The sequence below is a fragment of the Sceloporus occidentalis genome, unplaced genomic scaffold (genome assembly GCF_023333645.1).
Source record: "Sceloporus occidentalis isolate IW3139 unplaced genomic scaffold, rSceOcc1.0.p SCAF_22, whole genome shotgun sequence".
Taxonomy (NCBI): domain Eukaryota; kingdom Metazoa; phylum Chordata; class Lepidosauria; order Squamata; family Phrynosomatidae; genus Sceloporus; species Sceloporus occidentalis.
In genome coordinates this window covers 13,693,012-13,716,031 of record NW_028317002.1, presented here as the reverse complement: position 1 = coordinate 13,716,031, position 23,020 = coordinate 13,693,012, and the positions used below count along the sequence as shown (strand labels likewise).

The 23,020-nt window shown below is 38.4% G+C and overlaps 1 protein-coding gene across 1 annotated transcript in view; it reads left to right on the top strand.

The window, feature by feature from the left end:
• The window catches only part of LOC149301090 (CUB and sushi domain-containing protein 2-like), a 364,690-nt gene that overhangs the window by 259,388 nt on the left and 82,282 nt on the right, over positions 1 to 23,020 (top strand). Inside the window, exons 14-18 of the mRNA XM_089484609.1 lie at positions 10,884 to 11,210; positions 12,669 to 12,863; positions 16,179 to 16,317; positions 17,601 to 17,788; positions 21,057 to 21,245. Of these exons, the coding sequence (XP_089340735.1) occupies positions 10,884 to 11,210; positions 12,669 to 12,863; positions 16,179 to 16,317; positions 17,601 to 17,788; positions 21,057 to 21,245 (1,038 nt within the window). The remainder of the gene's footprint in view (positions 1 to 10,883; positions 11,211 to 12,668; positions 12,864 to 16,178; positions 16,318 to 17,600; positions 17,789 to 21,056; positions 21,246 to 23,020) is intronic.

Genomic DNA, 23,020 nt, shown 5'->3' with positions numbered 1-23,020 from the left:
AGCAGCAGATTCCATAGTGTGGTTACAATAGCGAAAATAAGACAATTTAAAAATGACAATAACCCAAGCCATGCTGGTACAGAGAAGGAGGACCTGTTCTAGCAAGATTACGAGACAAATTACTGTTGATAAATATATATATGTAGACAGTTTGGGAATAATTACACTGTATCAAGAGAGCTAATGAAAAAGGCTGTCGGCAGACAGGGAGAATTACCTGTAATTATTTGTGGATAGCTTTCAGGTTAAAACAATAGTCCTTTTCCACAGGGAGGATACACTCATTTGTAAACTGTGTGTGAGTGTGTTGTGCCGAGTATGACTCATAGCTAACACATCAGCAGTTGAGGCTAGACATCAGGTCTAAAATACTAGAAATTAAAGATATCCCTGCTTAAACACAGATGATTTGGTCATAGGTATTTTCAACATGGTTATTTTGCCTTAGACACTCATGTTTGTGAATGTCCAGTCTTCATTTTTGCACCTAGCCAAGTGTGTTGATTATTTCATTTTGGTAATTGCAGGTTAATGACTGGGGATTTAATAGATACAGGGCAGGGTTATTTGACTACAGTACCCGTATTCGTCAATGGTTCATTTGTTTATGGAAGCATATTTCTAAATACGGGTATGTTGCAGTCTTAAAGATCTGGATCTGCCTACTTTTGCTCTACCAAGGAGTGAGATGTGTCTTGTTTAAGTCTCCAAAATGAAGACCACCAGAGAGCCTGTGCTGTTAAACTGTGAAGCATTACTGTTTTTGGTCTCCCCAACTATTAGACTTTACTGTGTTACCAACCACAAAACAAGGCTTCAAAAGGAAAGTACACTGGGTCACCAAACTTTGGGCCATAATTCAGCTTTAGCCATGTTGCTGGTTGCTTCAATAATTTTATTTGTCTCAACATGTTTCTGTTTTTTTTTATCCAAATACATATCGTGGGCATGTGAAAAGCATTAAACGCTCTATATTTCATACAACAACTATTCATTTCATTGAATTTATATTCCTGAATATTTATTTCTTGTAAGGAAAACAGCACTAATTGATAACAGTATGTATCGATTATTGGCAGAATCATGGACCTTACCCTACTATGCGTGATTTTTTTTTTATGCTCTTTGCAATATCAGTAAAACTATTACTTTATATGAAAATTGCTGGATACTTCTGTTCCTATTAGATCATTCCATGGCTATGATAGTATTCCAAAAGATTTTCTAAGAGTCATATCTCTGTCATTCTTGCACTCATATTTTTTCCTTAGCTAATTTGAATTTAAGTATAAGGAATTAAGAACTTCTAGCTTTCTTACAAAAATGTTACTCTCATGACAACTCACTATTTAGTAACTCAATCCTACAGTGCTCAGAGCGTCAGCATCTGAATGTCATCCGTGTTCCCTATATGCTACAAGCCTCTGGCAGTTGCTCCCTCTGCCCCTTCAAATGGTCCTGACACAGTAAATACACATGATGGGCATTCAATAGCAGATGTGCTGGTATACCGACACACATACTGCTGTATGCCAGTTTGTATTCCTTTATATATCTGAGCTGCAGCTGCCCGTAGACCTATATAAACATAGGATAGGGAAATGTGTAGGAAGACACACTTCCTCTTGATTTTAGAAGATCAGCTTTTCAGACGTTTTCACCCCCTAGGAAACAACCTACATCTGTACTTAGCTTGTAAAATATGTATGAAAATAACTTTGATTTTGTTTCTGTATCTCCACTTGCTTTAATTCTGTGAGATTTTTTCTAAACCAAAGTATAGAAAACAGCATATCAGATAATTCATCATTGGAATCATTGTTGTTATACTAGTAAAAGTCAGGAATCTAGGGTTGGTGCTAGACAGATAGACCCGTTAAGTAGTTAACATGTTGCAGAACTGTGCATGTAATCTACCACAGATGGCCCCTTGGCCTTGAATCATTTGTGTGATCACATTTGAATAGAGATCTAGCTTGTATTCCTGAATAAATTGAGTGGTTATAGTTGAAAAGCTATCAGAGAACCACAGAATTTCACGGCAGATAAAAATCATTCGGCGCATCTGGTCTGCCCATTTTTTCTGATAGAAAGGCTCAGACCTTAATCAGTTATTGGTCTTCTCTTAGATTCATGCCAATCCCATCACAGATACCAGCAATGAGTAGCCAAGGGACGCTGATAGAAGTGGCGCCACTCACAGACCTGCTGGGGTGCGTTTTAGATGCATTAATAAATTTCAATATATTGAATCTGTATATTATACATTAATAATTAGACAAAGAGATAATTAGATAATTAAGTAGATGGGGTTGAAATATGTTTCACTTCTCTTTCATGAAATTCTTGTTCAGTGTGCGTGCTAGATAATCAAGTCGATAAATAATAAACAATGCAAGACAAAAGCAGCAAGCTGAGATCCAGCTGGCGGATATGTGGCTCCCAACATGGAAACTCGATTAAAAGGAACATCTTCAAGCTGCCTGTCTGAGGCCTCCTGGGTCTCTGCCACCTGGGCAATTGTCTGGGTCAGGTCTCAGAGATCCTCAATAGAATGCTGTTTCTCAGTTCTCAGTTCAAGTTGTTGACCTGCAGCCATTGATTCCAACACCTTGTTCAGTTGTGAATGCATGAACAACCAAAGACACTGATGGCTGAGGAGTGAAAGGGCAGTGCTATGATGACTGGGGATTAAGAGCGCAAAGCTATTTGATGTCCCAGTGATTTAATTGACTCTTCGGTTACTTTTGATAAGACTTCTTCTGTTTTGGGCGGGGGCGGTTCTACTGCCACTCAAATAACAAGGTCAAACTAGCGTTTGATGTTCTCATTCTAGAAAAGAATCTTTTTATAAACATAAAGGAACATGATTTTTTTCTGTATGTTGCATAACATATATACTTGCAATGTAGTCATTGTTTACACAGTGTGTTTGCACAATATTTTTGCTTAAATAAGAGAAATAACTTAGTTTGCAATGATATGGCTGCCTATCAGGTTACTTGTATAGGTTTGGTTGTATTCCATGGGTGAATTACTAAATACATGTGTATATATATATATATATATATATATATATATATATATATATATATATATATATACATACACACATACATTTGCCATTCCAGAGCTCTATTTTAAGAATTCTAGTTAACTAGACCTTTGCATTGGATTTCTGGATAGGATGCCCTGTTGAAAATTAGAAACTTGATAATGGACCTCCTTCTGGAAATCTAAGAGTGTTAACATGATGTATTGACTGTGATGAGTTACACAAGTTAGATTAGTCTCTACATAGATTGTGTACTAAAGTGAGATCCCATACTTTGGTGCATTGACTTTGTAGATCAGTATTATCCACCTGTTTTACTTGGCCGTCCATACGCCATATTGGAGGAATGTGTCCTTTAACCGCCTTTTATGACGATGTGGAACAATGGATTTTAGGCAGTTTGGTGAGATTCAGACAGCAGTGAATAAGAAGGCCTGATTGGAAATGGTTAGTGCTTGTCTGCTTCATCCTCAGCCTGAGCCTCCTCTGTTAGCATTGAGTTAATGAGAGCAGAATACATTTCAGTGCACTCTAAAAGTGCAGTCAGTTTTAGGAAAACATCAGCATACAGTCACCGGTAATTAAAAATTAATAGCAACTAATGAGTGTGTGGGAACCTGGTAACTTGCTGGGCCTATTTTCAGTCTCCAGGCAGGAGAGAGGAATTAGGTCACACCAAGGTTATGGCCACTTCTGCCCCATCATTGTGGCCGCCCTTCCCCTGAAAGGTGGGGCTGTGGTCAGGCATCCCTGGGATTTTCTCAGACAAAGTTAGAAAAAAAAATATAAGGATAGGAAACGTAATAATGACATTTATCTAGATGAGCCCGATAAGCGGAAGGCTTTCTGGTGTGTTTTGATTGTTCTCGATAATTTATTTGTTTGTTTCATTTAGGCAATTTACGGTACCAGTTATGGATTTCTTTCCAGCCACTAAATGGAAACAATGGAGCATGGTTATAAGCGAACATACTGCAAAGTCTGGAGAAACTGGCATAAAAACTATTGCAATGTTTTTTCCTAATTCATGACTTTGATGGAAAAGCAAATTTCTATTACTAATTTGTCCAATATGTGGGTTTCATTATGTGTGTGATGTGCCTGCCATAGCAAGAAATGTGGGCGACTTTCTTGACTAATTAAAACCAGAAGCGGAATATTAACTAAAAAGGAGAAGTTATCATCTTATTAAAAATTAAATCAATGCAGACCGTTAGAGAGTTCGTCCAGGCATAATTTTTCAGATGAAAGTAAAGTCTGGATGCAGGGTGTATTTCTTTCGTGCATAAGTTACTTTGTGCTGGCAGACATGACCACTTATGCTAATAAACCTTTGTCACTTTGATAACATTATAAAAGTACAATTTACAGTATTGCTGCTGCAGAGATCTGCAGTATGACTTGGATATTGCAAAACAATGAATTATATCAATGCAGAAACCTATCAGTAAAAGAGCTGGGAGGACTAACTGGGAGACAGTGATTTCCCATAATATAATATGTAGAGTGCTGTCACTCGTGGAGAACAGCACTACAATTGATGAGTGCATCAGTTTACATATATTAAAACTATCCTTACCTGTCTTATATTGCCTCTTTTTTTTCTGAATTCTATGCTATCTCATAGTCATAAGGGTTTATTCACAACTCTCCTGAGCGTTGTATGGTGAGATGTGTTTCAGCTCCTCATTATGAAGGCCCGTGCTCAATAAGCTTCTGCTGCAGGAAGAAGTTGACTGGCCCTGTCTCCTCACCCATTAAATTATGAGTAATACAGGATGATCTCAGCTCTTGTTGGAGAAGCGTTGCAAACTCTGCTACCAACTCGCCCTTTAGTGAATGGACTCCATTGTCTGATTTATATATCAGCCTCTGTGCTCTCCTCTTTATCTGGAAGATATCGATAAGACCTAAGGATCCGTGTCAATCAAGGCACTTAATGAGTGGGTTTGACTTCATTAATGGGGACACTGGACCTGGCTCTTGGAATTTTGTCTGTATCCTGGCCACTTTTCTTCCACTGTATTCTCTTACAAATGAGTTGTTCCACCCATACAATATTTTTTATTAAAGCCAGGATGCAATGTCTTTAATGTCTGTGCATAGGAGTCTATGGCAATGAGAGCAGCCCTGCCTGATTATCACTGTGACATGTTTAGGTTACAACCAGCATATTCTCATAGGTTCTTGTTCCTTGGTTCTACTGTTATAAGTATTAGTTAAATTATATTGATCCCATCCTTATCTATCTATCTATCTATCTATCTATCTATCCTGACTACATATAACATGTTTGCCGCTCAAATTCTTAATTTTCTGTAATAAATCATAAAGTATTCTTTGTCATTCCTTTACATCACATTGTATGTGTGCCATTGGTAACTGCTCTAAACAGTCAACACCATACATATTTTCATGTGGTTTTCTTTTATGTTCATAGCTTGATACGATAGATCCATGTAAGTCTGTGTACCCTAAAGCCCATCATTAAGTTAAAATAGCCACCCAGCGGTATAACCTGGACCCCCTCTGCATCTAAATGACGGTGTCTTGGAACACGTTATTAAACATGTAAAGATAACTCTCCCTTATGTGCACTGATATAATGGAGCAAATACAAGGAATTTTGTTCAGAATATGAACTAGTGGTATATTAACAACACCTTTTGCATATTTGATAGTAAAATATTACAGATGCCATCAACAGAAGATTATATTTTGTTTCAAAAGAGCCATTTCTGCATCAGGAATCTTTGGGGGGAGCCCAAGAAAACAAGACCTCTCTTCAGTGTAGGGGTCCATGGTACACCGCCTATTGACATCTATTGGAAGACAATAGTTTTAGACAGGTCCTAATTATGTCCTAATTCATAATACATTCTAGGACAGATCATTTGTATCAGTGGGTAACTAGTAATTAATCTCCTTACAAATACATAGTGATGATATTTTTATTAGTGAAAATATTTTTTCTTTCATGGTATATAAGACTAAGGGGCTACAGTGTTGTTGATGACTGCACATACTGTGCATTTTTCATCTTATTTATGGTAGGTTTGCTCCAAACTTACCGACTCTATACAACGTTAAGCACCGGAGGTGGCAGATACATTATCTGTTATCTGCTTGTCCAGATAAGGCCTTTGAAGCAGAAAATGTGATTTTATTGCTTCTCTGGTTGGATCCTTCTTGTGCTGATGTCTTTTTTTTTTTTTAACTCTGCTGACTAATTAGTTTTATTAATTGTGGATGAGTCTGTACCTTTGGTTTTCCCTTGGTGTTCCTCTCGAGCACTTAACCCATGGAATATTTCCAGTAGAAATTCTACAAGCCCCCCCAACTACTATGTAGTCAGCGCCCCTATAAACATTGACAGATTTAACTTTTTGTGTCATGTCTTTGAGTTAATATTGTAAGAATGTAAGAATTTTGCGGACCGGCGTGATGTCAGAATATTAGTGTGGGTTAGTGTAAGTAAAATGTAATTTTAAGTGTATATGTTGGTTTTCCTAATCGTGCTTTTGACAGTTGCGATTGCTAATTGAATACATGTGATAAGCTTTACACATTAAAACTTGGTTTGTGACCTTTTTGCCATGAATGTGTGTATACACGGGATGTATATATGATGTTACAATCTGATACGTATAATGTACAGTTCTGTTTACGTATCACAAGTGTGTACCTTAATTGTATAGCATTTATAACAATGACTTGTGGTAGTGACGTTTAGCAACCTATATACAAAGTTATGTTGATAGATAATAAAGGAAGAAAGAACCTATTTTAGCCATTAGCATCTAAATTACCCACTATTAACGGTATAATAAATAAAACAAGGTTTGGTCATATTAAATAGGATAAATACAAAGGATGAAAAGAGTGGGAAACAGTCCATTAAAGCATCCCCTGTTGTGAAAACATTGGCATTAAACGTGCTTATTGAAAAAGGGAATGGGGAGAAGGGTGGAAAGAAGGTCACTCTGGCAGCATCACTCCGAAATTTCCATCCAGAGCAACAATTACAGATCAGCAGTGTCAAACGGAAATAATATGCTAATGTGGTTCGAAGGCTCGCATCAATGCAGCCTTCTACTAGACTGATAAATGATCGCACAATAGGGAGAATTATTCTTATTTTCACACCTGAAATAATGAGCGAAAATTGGAGGTCATCCCAAGATTTCAAAGTCGCACAAGGCTTGATATGGTCAAACTTTCATGATGACACCTGGCACATTGTCACACTGTATGCCTTTATGACCTGCAGTGCATTGCTCTCCTGATCAGTTTCTTCTTTCTATGGAAAGAGGAGAGAAGTTTGGTCTTGTCCACCGCCTGCCCGCTTCCCTCCTGCTCCCCATCCACTAAAGGCTGTCTGATGGAAGAGTATGCAGGGGAATTCTGGTTCCAACCCATTCACTTCACTTTACATTATGAACCGTGACCCCCAGTAAGCTTCTGCTGCAGGAAACGTGAGGCTGGCCCTGTATAGTTCATAGTTTAATCATTGGGAGTGCCCACCTCCCCCATTAAGTTATGCATTGTGCAGGGCCAGCTCAGCCCTACTTCCTAGAGAAACTTGCTCTTCATATTGAAACCACAACTCTTCTGCAAACTCTTCTACCAGGGAGGGAGAGCTCTGGGTAGCCTGGGAAGTTCCCAGGTGTACATATCAATACAAATTAATCAGCTTTAACATTTATTGTGATAAAATGTTGACATCACACATGCAGATAAAAATATAATCTATATATATATACACACACACACAGAGGAAAGCTGGCAACGGAGTGCCCCTTAACCCCTTCCCCTTCAGGAACATTCACACTAGCGTACAATATATAACACATATACACACTCACACTGAGAAACGCACACTCACTCTAACAAGCACACACTATGACACATACATATACTGGCACACTTAAACATACACACTCACATTACCACACTCATACTTACTGGAAAGCCTGCGCATATATAAACTCTATCATTCAAATGCTTGGGGTCATTTAGACATTTCCTTGTTTTTGAAAGAAAATACAAAATAACATCAACAAAACATACATCAACAACATAACAAAATTGATCAGAGAGAAAGAGAGAGAGAGAATGATTTCACATTTCAGAAACAGCTATCTCTCTCAGTTGAGGTTATAAAATGCTATCTATCTAGTTTGTTTTCACCATTGTTTTGAAATGATGCAAATTGGTCATATAAAACTATTTCAAAGATTTTTCAAAACGGCACCAGTTTTTTTTGCAGTGGCTATAAGCTGTCATAAGTTTTAGGCAAAAAAATAGTTTTTCACAAAACATTCTCAGGTGTAGTTAGCCTGTGTGCAAAAAAAACCTCAAGCTGTTAACACGAAGGATTTATGCAGAAATACATAAACCTTAGGTGTGCAAATTGAAAAAAAAATGCTGTTTAATTTATACTATTTTTTTAATGCTATATTTTAGTACATGACCCACTTTCTGTTTAGGGTATCTTTTAACAACACGTACAAACAGTCCCAAATTTATCATTGCCACAGATGTTCAACCTGTGTTTATTTCGCATGTACTTGTATTGAATGCAATGTATTTGCCAAAATGTGGCTTAACACTGCCATGTTGGTGTGTTGTTAAAATTATCTTAAAGGTAACTTAAGTGGTGTCAACAGTCTGAGATTAGTGAGTAAAGCAACCCAAAAAAAGCTTATAGGAGGCTGCCATTTTGGTTTTCTGGAGAATCATGGAAGATAGATTTTTGGTTGAGAGTGCTAGTTAATTGGCTTATTTTTCAGTAGATCTTGATGCCTCCAAACATCCTGTTTTAAGCAAGATAGTACCGATTTTCACTGGGAATCATGGACAGATTGGGATGGTCTCCCCTTACTGGCCCACAGAGCTTTGAAAACAATTAAGGTCTGTGCTGCTGCCAGATAGCCAGATAAGAGGTGGACTGAAAGCAGATGTCTCTGCTTCTTACCCCCACCTCCACATAAAATGTTGGGGGACACAAGACTCAGGGCCGGCCCAAGACAAAATGCCGCCTGGGGCAAAGTTTAAAATGCCGCCCTCTCCATTATCTACCCTTCCTCTCCCTCCCTAACCCCCCCTCACTCAGGGCCGGCCCAAGACAAAATGCTGCCTGGGGCGAAGTTTAAAATGCCGCCCTCCCCATTATCTACCCTTCCTCTCCCTCCCTAACCCCCCCCCCTCCTTGTACTTACCTTTCAGCAGTCCTGCGGTGAGTCTCCCTGCTCGGTCTCGGTGCCGGCTTGTAATGCTAAGCGCCGGAAATGACGTCATCTTCCGGCGCTCAGCATTACAAGCCGGCACCGAGACCGAGCTAGAGGGCTCGCAGAGGAGAGAGAGAGGGGCGCCGAGCGGGTACTGACAACTTGGTAAGCAAAAACCACTCGGCACCCCTCTCTCTCTCTCTCCTCCGCTTTAAAAAAAAAATAAAAAAAAAAGGACTTGGGGCGGCAAAGTGGGGCCCCTTCAAAAGTGCCGCCTGGAGCAATTCCCCCACCCGGATCCATTGTCAGGCCTTAGACCCCTTATACAAAGCCATATTCACATATCTCTAAGACCTAATTTCAAGTTTAACAGAACTCTGTTTACATAGCCGTGTGCTAAATGTCACAATTCAATGGCACATCAACTCAGAAGTTCCAGAAATAAAGATTAAGCACCGTACAAGTACAGATGTATCCGTCTCTGCTGCACTCGTTTTTACAGGCTTACCTGTTGTGCTGTTTAAAGTAAGGTATCCAGATGGCTCCTTAAACCAAGACGCTTATTTAAAACTCATAAAATAGTACACATTCTCATAACGGGGAACTTTCTGCATGAGCGGACCCTGAGTTAAATTTTAACCATTTAATAGCTTATCAGAAAGATTTTATTTAGCAAAATGTAATGGTAGCCACCAAGGTGCCTCAGATTATATTCCTTATTAAAACATCACTTACCAGTAGGTAAAGACAAAGGATTCACAAAGAACTTTCACTTCCAGTGAGAAATTCACAAGCTGGAACCTTTAGACATAATTAAATCAGAGTAAAAAAAGTACAATTGTGACCTTAAGAATTTGCCCAGAGACCCTGGAGCCATCTGATTACATTAAATGAAAGGAGAACATTTACTCAGGTTAGGAGACCCTGAGAAGAACTGGAGGTCTTTGGAAACGTTGTAAGGGAATGGCATAGGACAGTTGATATTATCCATGGGGAACCCCTTGTTCTCAAGACATTTATATGCCTACCTTTGGTAAATCAATATGATTGCTGTCTTGTTTTTTTGTATTAGTCCAGCAGGAAAGATACAGACATTGGTCATCATACAGCTGAACTGACATTACAGTCTAGACAGAGAATTGTTTTAAAATAAGTAATTTCACATCCACCATCATCTTTAGTTCTACACATAAATATGAAGTTCCCAAAATACCCATTCCACAAAACGTACTAATTATATACCTTGATTCAATAGTCCCAATTTATTTTTGATAATATCATAGTATTTATAAGGACAAGGCTTGATATTAGTCCAGGACATATTACATTATTATATCATTAGCCACTGAATTGTGAATTTCAGGTGGTTTTTTTGACAGAATTGGTTATACATTAGGTAAGGCAGACTCTGGGTTTGGCCCTTCTCAATGCATAGTTGATACGTTGAGCAGAAAGTCTTCATTTTACCACAACTCCATGCAACTCGCCATTTTGTGAACAAATCTCCTTGCATGTATATGTTTATCAGTGAATCATAAACTGAATATTTCAAGTTGAATAAAAAATTGATCTGCTTTTCATTCTCCACACTATTTCAGTTTCGTGCTTCTTTAATTTCACAACTCCGTCTGGGAACGTCCTTTCCCCAAATTACCCTGAAGAATACAGCAATCATCTGCATTGTGTTTGGCTCATCATTTCCAAGCCGGAAAGTCGTATCCACTTGGCATTCAATGACTTTGACGTGGAACCTCAGTTTGATTTCTTGGCTGTGAAAGATGGAGGCTCTCCAGAGTCGCCAGTACTTGGCACCTTTTCTGGAAACCAAGTCCCCTCTTCATTGACCAGTAGTGGGCATGTACTGAGGTTGGAATTCCAGACTGACCATTCTACTGAGAAGAGAGGCTTCAACATCACTTTTACAAGTAAGCTTTACAGGAGGCCGCATGTTTTATTTATTACTAGGCTTTCACAAAGAGAGTATATTTGGGGAAATCGCAGTGCTGTGCGTAGCCAATACATAGTTACATAGTTCAGAAGGTTGAAAAAAGACCTAAGTCCATCAAGTTCAACCCTTCTACCTAGCCTTCCTATTCTAGGCAAAAAAAACCCTAATTAAGCTAATTCGAATTCTGCCATCAGGGGAAAAAAATTCCTTCTTGACTCCAAGAGGCATTCGGATTTCTCCTTGGATCAAGAAGTTCTAAAATATTAATGTTATTCTATATATAGCCCAATAGGTGGTGGGTTATATGTTGTGGTCCACTTCCACTGGATGCACAGTATCTTATTTTAGAATGCTGGAACGCAATTACGATATGTACGATATAGCAATACAATAGATTAACTGCACAACGTACGATGATACGGAGAGATCTCTCTATGTCTATCGCCCCAATCGGGTAACATCCTTTATAAGTAATAGTTGAAGTTGGAAATGGCATTCCAGTGTCTAAATACCGTGTTGTATTCTAATCAGCAGAATGCCTTTTAATTAACAATTCTTGATTCAAATCCAGGACACGGCCTTTCAGAGAACAAGATTTATTTACATTACAGACCTAACTAATGTCTGCCGTGCCTGGTTATTTCCCATTGACTCCCTCCTGTTATAGCAGTCAGGTTGGGGTTATTGTTATATAAAGCTGCTGTGCCATAGTTTTTAATTAGCCTCTATGAAACTTGGGTCCTACTGATTATTATATATTTATGAATCTTTTTCTCCTTCGTTTTACTTAGTATATTTCTGAATCCAAAGCAATATTCAGTGTGTGCACAAAAGAAAAAAAAAATATGTTAAAACTGCTTAAATAAAGATGGACATAAATTACAATAAATAGAAAGCAGGATTCATTAGGAATGCATTTAAATGCAAGTTCCACTGTGAGGTGGGGGTTTATCAATCATTCTTTCTTTACCGTAGAATAATAGTCAGAGTGGTTCGCTGGTTGCACATGGACTTTTTTTGTTGAGGGTATGGCGCAGATGCATCTTATTCTATGCACAATTTGTATGCACCTTATACTAAATCAACCATGTGTTTTTTGGACTAGGCTACCCTTGTTTTATGTATATTGATGTTATTTCATATTTGAAAAAACCTGCACTAAAACTAGCTGAGTTGGTGGCTGAATTTCTCTTTACATGTAGCACTATGCAGAGGTGGACATTACGTCTAGAGCCGCTCTCCGGTTTGTATAATAAGAGTTTCATTTGATTTGTGTTTGACATAATCACTGGTAGAAACAGAGTATGTTTCGTACCAAAACAGCAGGTCATTAGCGGCTATAAGCCCATTAAACATGAAACCTAGACAACAGGACCCATCTACACCTTGTGGAGGCGTGGAGCTTATGCAATGTGTCTTGCTGTTGTTCTTGCAGCGTTCAGACATAATGAATGCCCAGATCCTGGAGTTCCGGTAAATGGAAAGAGGTTCGGGGAGAGCCTTCAGTTGGGGAGTTCTGTATCATTCCTTTGTGATGATGGCTTCATCAGGACGCATGGATCGGAGACAATCACCTGTATTCTCAAGGAAGGGAACGTTGTGTGGAACAGTGCCGTCCTGAGATGTGAAGGTACATGGGCTGGACCACCACAGCAACATTACTAATATGACATTATAGATCATTATATGACATTAGAACTGCTAGTTTCTCACAAACTGCCCTTTTCTTGCCATTTCAAATCTGGAGACTTCACTTGAACTTTGACCCTTTGTCACATTTATTATTTATCAATAAATGTATCTATCAGGAAACAGTAAATTACTTTGTTATAGGCCAGCAAGAGTCCTACCACATATTTTCAGCATTCTGATATTAGTACACCAAACCTTTTGGGGCTGCGACAAAAAAAAATAATATTCTTGACATTAGAGTATGTTTTATAAATCCACCTCCCTTGCATTTTTAATGAAATTGGAAATCCAGTCGGCCCTGGATAATTTAAATGTTCCCGGCTCTAATCTGTATCAATAAGGCCTATAAAACACGCAGAATTAGACTTCAAAGCTGCTCCTCGGCCTTTGTGACTTCCGGAGAAACAAGATCGTTTGCTTTGCAGTTAAAAGCTTCCTGTGTAGTATCTTCTATGGAAATGATTTAACAGGGTTGAGAAGTTATTTGCATGCGTTTGAATTAGTGATGGTTTGATGCAGAAGAAAATAAAATATGTAATTAGTCGAGGGTGCTTTGTTAATGATTTTCCCTGTGCTCGTGCATAAACAAGGGCCGTTCGCTTGGTGTTTTTGTATTAAAAGCCCCGGGGGTTGACGGGTGGCTGAATTCTTGCAGAGGGAATCTATTTCTTCCATGTTACTTAGACACTGTCTTTAATTGTGTTGGCTTGCTGTTTATTACATACATACATTTCAAGTGTCCCTTTTTTAAGAGGGTGAGCTCATTTTTACTACCCAAACCCCTCTGCCCCTCTTTCTTCCCCTGATGCCCCTCTTTCCTATGAGCTCAGAGTATTTGCTGAGTGTATCACAGTGTTCTACAGCCCTAAAAGTCACAATAATGTGTCAAGAAAGCCCCTGTGGGACTTGGTGGTGTTTTGCGTGGAAATCTGACTAGTTTAATGCACTTTGTCAGTAACCTGCTTATACCTGTCGAACTTAGTTGTAGCTTTCTGTAACTTTGACTTAATTTGGTCTTGTGACTACATTGTCAATGATATAAGTTTATGTCAGAAGGTCACAAAGTCACATAATCACAAGTCGGTGGCCTGTTTTACTCTTAGGAGTGACATCTTTGTGCCTCTGTGCATAGGACGCTGCTAGGCGTGCACTTTGCTGGTTGCTTATCCTACCTAATGGTAAAAACCTGAACCAGTATCTGAAGGATTTCTAAATAAGTTGACCCTGAGACTCTTGAAATATTAACCCTTTATTAGCTCATCATGAAGATTCTATATCCAAATGTGTTACCCAAATGGCTTTAGTATCTGTCCTCAAGGGAACCTTGGCTTGTCATAATTTAACGATACACTTAATTGACCCACCTGTATTCAAGCAGGGATGTCAACCAGCACATACTGGTAGTTAAAGCACCAATAGTTAGTCTTGGATAATATCAACACAGTGTTCCAGACTGTGTAACCCCGAGACCTTGAGATTGGGGCAAAATCCCTGTGATTTAGGGCCAAACCCTGAACGTACCCAGGTATAAATATATAATCTTGGAGTTACGATTACCACCAATAATGTGTCCTTTGCTTTTAAAAGATGTCACAGTGAAATCAGTATTCCGAGCAGACGATAACAATCTAACTGTATGCTGGGGATCCTAATAACCTGTTATCACTGATACATTACACTGCTCTGCAATTATGACCCTGGTCTAATTGCTACTTATCACACACATTCCAATGAAGACTGACACTACATAACCTTATCTAGCAAACCTGCTCAGCCATATCTGCCTTATCAGATCTGGAGACTTTTAACCCATTCTTAGCCCACCACAACCTGAATGCACGTACTGCTGGTGGGCATCTGTTTAACTGAGATGTTCTTCTTAGAATTGAAGACTCTCAAATGTTCTTGATAATGTTATATATATTACACGTATCTTTCTTTCTTTTCTTTTAATTTAATACATTCTGCCATCTCTGCTTGGAAGTTATACCTTGTATCCACCCTTCTGTTTGAAACTCTTGGTTATTACCCTTTTAGAAAATTGCTGGTTATAGTCTGATATGTCTGATTTTAGATTCACCTCTCCAGTAGGCGTAAATATTTATACACAGCCTCACTGCTCACCAAAGGTTTGGAAATGCACGAAGCAACAGTAAAGAGGCGCGTGAACGAATAAAAGCAATCTAAGAATAGCCGCGCACAGCAGGGTTTGTGTGCTCGGCACATTAAACAGTGAATGCTGAGGGGCAGGGCAGTGTTTAACCTGCCGAGAGGTGTGAACCCAGAGGACAAGATTATAAAAGAAAGACACGACTTGAACCTTTCAGCCAAATAACAGACATTACCGAAAAATTACCCCTACCAGAATAGCACGGCGATATACGTCAAAAGAGAAAGGTTATGGAACGATAACGAGAACAGCGTTCGCTATATCACTGAGTAATGTCATTTACCCCCTTCTTACATGTATTCCTACACAACCTGTAATTTCACAAGTAACTTGTAGAAATAACACATTGTTTACCAGGGCTCCAAGTCTATACATATGATGTAGAGAAGAACTGAGAGGAAGAAGGACACCCAAACCTTTGATCTTCATGAAAAAAAATATATAAGAGGACCCTATTCGGGAAAAAATAAAAATAAAAACACTATTTTTGCTCTCATTGTCCTCATACTCTCACCCACACTCTCACTCACTCTCTCTATCACCAACCACTTCCATGGCTCTGCCTTCTTTTCTGCAGCGCTGTTCTTCTTGTTCTTTTGTCTTCTTTCTTCGTCCGCTTCTTCAAGGTATCATCTCCATTATCCAGGTACTTACGCAAAACGGCGGGGCCTCAGCGCACACACTCTCCTCCGATTGTAGGGGAGATGCTGTTGTGTGGTTGCATGCCATGGCTTAGGCCCTTTTGCGTAAGTACTCTCAGAAGCTAGGATATTGCAGATGGGAAGGTAGGGATACATTGAGAGTTAATGTGCGTAAATGAGAGCGTGAGAGAGAGCAGAAGAGAGTGTGAGATAGCATGAGAGATTAAGAGTGTGAGAGAGAGCCTGAGTGACAAAGCCCAAGGCTGTGATGCCGTGGATTTAAGGTCTGAATAAAAGACAACCAGGGTCATTTTTTTTCAGATGATATTTTCTTATAATCAAGCAAATACTGTATATTTTTGTATTTTTGTTACCATTCTTACAATAATTCCTCTCCTAAGCCCACAATTCCTATTCCTAATGGAATGCTTTTCTGTCCCAGCTCCCTGCGGCGGACACCTGACTGCTCCGAGTGGAATGATTCTGTCACCGGGATGGCCTGGATTTTACAAAGATTCCCTAAACTGTGTATGGGTTCTGGAAGCACAGCCTGGTTATCCCATAAAGATCACCTTTGACAGGTACTTCTTTATTTCTATCAAACGTTCTGTCCACGCTGACCAAATAATGCTCCAGTCACCTTCAACCGTCGTGAGGTTTATTATATCCATTTGCTTTTTCTTGACTCATAAACAGATGCTAATGTCTGGCATAGATATTTCTTGGGGATTCGTTTTGCTTTTAACTTAACAAAGATTGGTTGGTACTTTGGGATGCTTTTTTTGCAAAGAAAATGTCTATTAGAATATGACTTTATGCAGCAATATACTGATAAGATTCAGCAAGAACAGCATACAGGTTGATAAATTAATACAAATAGCCTCAAACACATACCGGTAATCCTTATTGTTCAGAGATAAAAAATGCTGATTCTTATTGACTTACACCCCAAGAGAGAAGATAGATAGATAGATAGATAGATAGATAGATAGAGATAGATTAGATGGATAGATAGATGGATAGGTAGATAGATGGATAGATAGATGGATAGATAGATGGATAGATAGATAGATAGATAGATAGATAGATAGATGGACAGATAGATATGGATAGAGATAGATTAGATAGATGGATAGATAGATGGATTGATAATTGTCTACCAAACAATAGAATTCTATCCTTGGTGAACAATTTCCTGGAGAAAAAAGTATGCCCAGGCCATTTTGTACTCTTTGTACTCTTTGTATTTTGTGCTAGAAGTAGAAATCAATTTTAATAACTTTTTAATATTTTTTTTTATCATGCGTCTCGCACTGGCTAACTGAGGGACAAATGGTGCACATCTCTTTTTCCCTATCAAACATTCTTACACGGGTTTTCACGTTTATCTAAGTAACTTTACTAAATACCTTTAATATGCCATTCTTATTTTGAGTTATCTTGGCATAGCTCTACATGCTTGGGAATTCTGCAATGCCTACTTGGACCACCATTGGTTTCAAAAGGCACCCCCAGGCAAAAACAATAACATCCCTATTTTTACTTATTTAAAAATAAAAAATAATACTTTGCAGCAGGACATAGCTAAGAGGGAGCAGACTATGTATAAATCTTAACATAAAGTAAATAAATTGGGCCGTCTATGGAAGTTGGTGGAGCATTTTGTATAATCTGGGTCATTAGGGAAGCTTACCGTAAGGAAAGGTGGTTGTGATTGTTGGCTTTTCTCTTAAAAACATTGTTGCATCATCCATAAACAGGTTATGCATCACTCCTCCCCTAAAGCAGCTTCTTACATCACATAGAATCTATTTCATTGATATATATATATATATTTGCAATCTGTTCTGTTTTTTCTGTATAGGTTTAAGACGGAGGTCAACTATGACACACTGGAAGTACGGGATGGTAAATCCTATTCTTCGTCTCTGATTGGTGTTTATGATGGGACACAGGTTCCTCAGTTCCTGATCAGCACCAGTAACTTCCTGTACCTGCTCTTCACCACTGATAAGAGCCATTCTGACGTTGGCTTCCAGATCCGCTATGAAAGTAAGAGACTTGTACCTCTACTCAAAGCAAGCATTGCCTTGCTTGCCCAGGCCTACCCAATGATTCTAATTGTTTTCCCTTGCTCTTTTTGTTTTACACTCGGTATTGTCATGATTATTTAGAGTCATTTTACTTAGTTTACTTTAACTTCCGTTACCGTATTTCTTTTGTTACTGGCTTTTGTGCTGCAGTCTGTCGGCTAGCCATTTCCATCGTGTTATTTTCTTCTTGCATTGTACATTTTCTGCGTTGGCAAATCTGCTGAATCGTGGTTTACTATATTGATTTTGTAGAAAAAAAGGCATTTGATTAAAACTAATTACCCCTACCTATCGCATGAATAAACGTGGGGGAAGGTCTTGCAGGAATTTTTATTTGTCTAGCTTTGTGCACAGCAGGAGAGAAAAGGCGCACCATTCGTATACCGAGAAATTGGCATCATTGTGTAAGCAGTGCTGCTGCAAAGTGTTTGGAGAACTAAAATCTATTAGGAGCTGTTCCGCGCTCTGTAGTCCGATCATCTTTATTGATTTTCTTTTACCATAACAACTGGAGTAATGACTTCTGGACTGCATTATTCAATAAGAACACTGCTTTTATCCTTTCTTAATTTGGATTTCTTTTTTTTTATTTCTTGCTTTGAATGAGAGCTGCCAAGAGACTGTCTTCTAGAATGCTTTGCTACATCGCTCTGTAAAAGCAGCTGGGTGTTTTGTACACCAGAGTGCATTAACATGAACATATTCCATTTTTGTTTTCAAAGGGAATTGGTTCGCCTCTTAGCACAGTATCACATGTTGAGCCCGGAAATTTTGCTAGAGAGTATTTTTCGTCTATGATTTTAAAAATACATGTAATTAGTTAAAACTGAACGACCTCTAATTTAACAAAAGTACTGCAATCAAGACACATCGAGGATCCTTATATGAGCAGACTAGCAATGAACCATCTAAACTTTGACCTTCACCTAAACAAGAGACATCCATCTTCACCTAAGTTGTAAGATAGGGTTACTTCTCTATATTAATATATTCCTCCCTTTGGAAAATCTAATATTCTGGTAGAGTTTGAAGGAGTAGTGATAGCAAAAGGCGCAAGGCAGTCAACTGTGAGCATTACTTAAATATCTCCCAGGTTTGATATATTAATCCACCAAGCATCTTCAAGAATTTGAAAAGGTAATAGATCCATTGTAGTTATGGGTTTGCTTCACAATATATATCTTTTTTCATTTTCTGTCTTTCTTTATTAGTGATGGGCTGCTTGCCTTACTTGGACACTTATTTATATAAGATTAATAAATGAATTAAGATTAAAAGTGGTGGAGTCACTTGGACCATTCCATTGGTTGCTTAGTGAGGTTTACAGCATTAACCAGGACTGCTTTTTGCTTAAAACCCTCTACATTTGTATAAATATCCTTTTGTTACTGTGTATATGGCTACTTTTCTGTATTGTGCTCTATACATCGCTATTAACCAATCAAATAACATATATAACATATATAAATAAATGCTTCCCATCGTCTGATCCACCATAAAAAAACCCGTGGAAGTCCAAAGCCAATCATTGTACCAAAGAGGAGGCACTTTTTTAGTATATACATCCTGATAGGGTTAACATTTCACATGGACTCCCTACCACGTGCCTACATTTCTCCTTCTGTGTATTTTAGATGTATGCTCACCTCCTGCTTTGTCTTCTGTGGGCATCTACGCGATCCTGCATACTGTATAGACAAATGCATGCGCATATTGTCATCTGTAAAATGTAATGTTCCACATGCCCTTAGGAAAGCATCAGGATTGAAAGAATTTACCGCATCTCTTTTATAAGGAAGCCTGGTCTGATATGTCAGCTCAGTAGGATAATAAAACAGCAACGGCTTCATTTAATGGGGCTGTGTAAGCTATACTTGATTTAACGTGAGCTGAAGAATTGCGTCCCATACACATTATGCTATAGAATCCCCCCGGCAATATACACACAGATAAAGAACGCAGACTCCTTGAAAGGAAAGAAGCCCTGGCAGATTAGAACAAATCCTCTTTTTATTGCACAGAGAAATGGGGAATTTCTAGGAAAACTCAACAGAACCGCTTTCTTTTTTTAATGTTCTTAAATCTTTCTTTGCAAATTAGTTTACCCGTTTCTGATCCTTTACAGAAGTGTACGGTTTTAGAATTAGGACTGGGATTAGACAGTGTGCATTTAACGGATACATTCTAGTTTTGGTGTATGGCGTTATGACTTGACAGCCATTTGGAGAAAAATCACTCTGTTTACATGTTAATGGGTTCTCAGGTCCGTTTTAGTCATGTATTTAAATTATAACATTACCAGGTGCAACTACCATAAAGCAGGCGAAGCAGTTGTGTACAGCCCCTCGTTTGTCTTCGCAGCCACTTGACGCACTGTGACACAGATTTCTCATGAAGTTGTGTTTTTATTTTCATTGTTTGTCATGAAGATGGGACATTGATACGTTGTTCGGTTTAGTGCCCGAAGAAGCCTAGAGCTGTACTGCATGCATGCAAGAACACGAACGGATATTGCCTGTATTATGAAGCAAAACATGGGAATGTCTTAATTTGTTTCATTGTAGCGATCCACATTTGACCATCTTAAAATGTCATTTTTGGTAGCCAATATGTTTTTCTATAATTAGGGATGTATTGTTCCAATTTGTTATTAAAGGACATGCACGGCAGATGTACTGTATATAAAGTGTCATGGCTATAATCATGAGAATCCAATGGCTATAACGTTTGTTTTAACCTTTTTAGTATATGGGATGTTGTAAGACTGGAAAAAGACTTAAGGCCATCAAATGCAACCCATCCAAGATAACCCTAATTGCATCGATGGGGAAGACGAAACAAACTCTTCAAGCACAAGCCAGTTTTGTAAAAAAAAAAACAAAAAAAGGGCAGTTTAGATAATCCCTGAACCAACACTAATAATGTTATACCCATGAATACCCTTACTTGTCAAAATTCAATGCAATTTACTTTTAAAAGCCTCCGCAGTACTTTTGGTCGGCACCTCCTGTGGCATTGATTTAAAGAATGTTAAAGCTCTTACTGTGAAGAATATCCTATCTGGTTAAGACATAATTACGGCTCCTCTAAAGTGGCTTGCTGTTATCTGCTGTGTCTTTATGTTGTTGGCCTTTATGTCACTCGTGCTACATGAATATGAATGCTGCTGTTTTTATTGTTTATGTTACATACATATCATTCTTATGGTTCCCTTCTGTATTCTGCAGCTGTCAAGTTGCAGTCAGATCACTGCCTGGATCCTGGGATACCTGTGAATGGTCAGCGGCAAGGCAATGACTTCTATGTTGGGGCTCTTGTGACATTCAGCTGTGACCCTGGATACACCCTAAGTGATGACAAAGCACTAGAGTGTGAGCCCAACTTCCAATGGAGCAGGCCACTGCCACGCTGTGAAGGTCAGACAACACTTATGTGTGGAACCTCGAATAGAGTTAATTTTAATAAAATCTTAATTTTCCAAGCTTTTGTAAAAAAAATATCCTTCAGGATACCTAAAGACTACATCCCAGGAAAGATTATAGAGGATTTCGTCTTGGAGGTTTGGATTTGGAATTGGTGATGTCTTCATCTTGCTTTTAGATTATTAATTATTTTCATTATTAGTCATTATTATGTGATGTGAGAAAACACCAAGATCAAGCCCTAAAAATAATATTTTGGGGGTAATGTATAAAAAGTAGACTTAGTCAAATGGACCAAAATTGATTCAGACAAAATTTTTCTTTTTGTTTTTGATCCATTTTTCATCAGACAACAAAATTTGGAGGCCTTTTACTTTTCAAACTAAGTGCTTCAGTGTCTCCACTTTTTCGTTTCCTTCTCTGCAGTTCCTCTTTTTCTTTTTTCTTCCCCTGCATCTGCTGCTCCCAGCTATCCTCTGATTTATCCTGGCCCTTTTCCATGTACTTCCACAATAGGGTGGAGCCTCGACGCACACCCTCTCTGTGATTGGAGGAATGGCTAAAGGATGTTCCTGTAGTGTGTGATGAGGCCCCCCTGTTGCGAACTACTACACAAGGCCAGAATAAAGCAGATGGATCCGCTTCTCTTTCTCCATGGATCTGTCTCCATTATACTGGGCTGTTGTAGTAGTTTGCAAGAGGGCAATGCCCTGTCGTGGAACTACTATATGAGGCTGGGATACTGCTGCATCGTTATGATTGTTTCTTTGGGCCCCTCCTTGTTTTCGGACAAATTGCCGGATGTAACAAAATGTGTTAAAGTCTAATAAAAAGTGATTATGGTGTAAAATGTAAAAGATAGGCTTATTGTCAAAGCAACGAACACTGTATAATAGTCCAGTCTACTTGAATCTTCTATTTGTTGCTATGTTAATAACAAAAAGACGTTTTCCAGCATCACTATTTATACATAATCCCAAGTGAATAGTGTATTCGATGTCTTTAATCTCAAATATATGAGTGTAAGTACATTTTACCACAAAAGATGAGTTGTTTTATGTGATGAAAAGTGTGAAAGAGCAAGTTTGGTCAAAAGCGGAAAAACGTTCTAAGGATATGTAGACAAGACTTTAGCTTTCACTGAAAGGTTCCTCTGTTCTACTATGGAGGATTGCTAGACTCTTTATTCCAGAGAATATTCTGAAGCAGTAAATAACCTTAATAATCCTATTTTAATTGGGTACATTGTGTGTTTGTTGGCTTAAGGTGTCTCCATCAATTAATTGATACTATGTCTGCAGGCCCATTAAAATAAAGGTATTGATATACAACAAAGATATAATTGTTCAAAAGATCTTGTCCTGCTCTAGAGTTCATAATTGATCCACCTTTTTAATGTCCTGCACCTCTTTATTTACTGTGTTGGCACCACCAACGGCACACAAAGCTGTCTCAATGAGAAAACGTTTTGCAAATCTTTAACCTTACTATTTAATACTATGAAGTAGATCTCTATTTTCACAAAGTTTTTTTTTTAACTATAATTATTTTATTCTATAGCATGTTATTCTCTGCAAGGTAAAAGTGGTCTAAGGGTTTACAAACTCTGATATGTTATGTGAAAATGTGTTTACTTGTGGTAAGGATCAAGTCCTAATGAACATTTAAAAGCTGTAATCCAGGTTTTAACACTAGAGGAATTACAAATTAGGAAGTCCAAATGTACATAAAATGAATAGACGTAAATGTACTACCAGATTCTAAGTGTA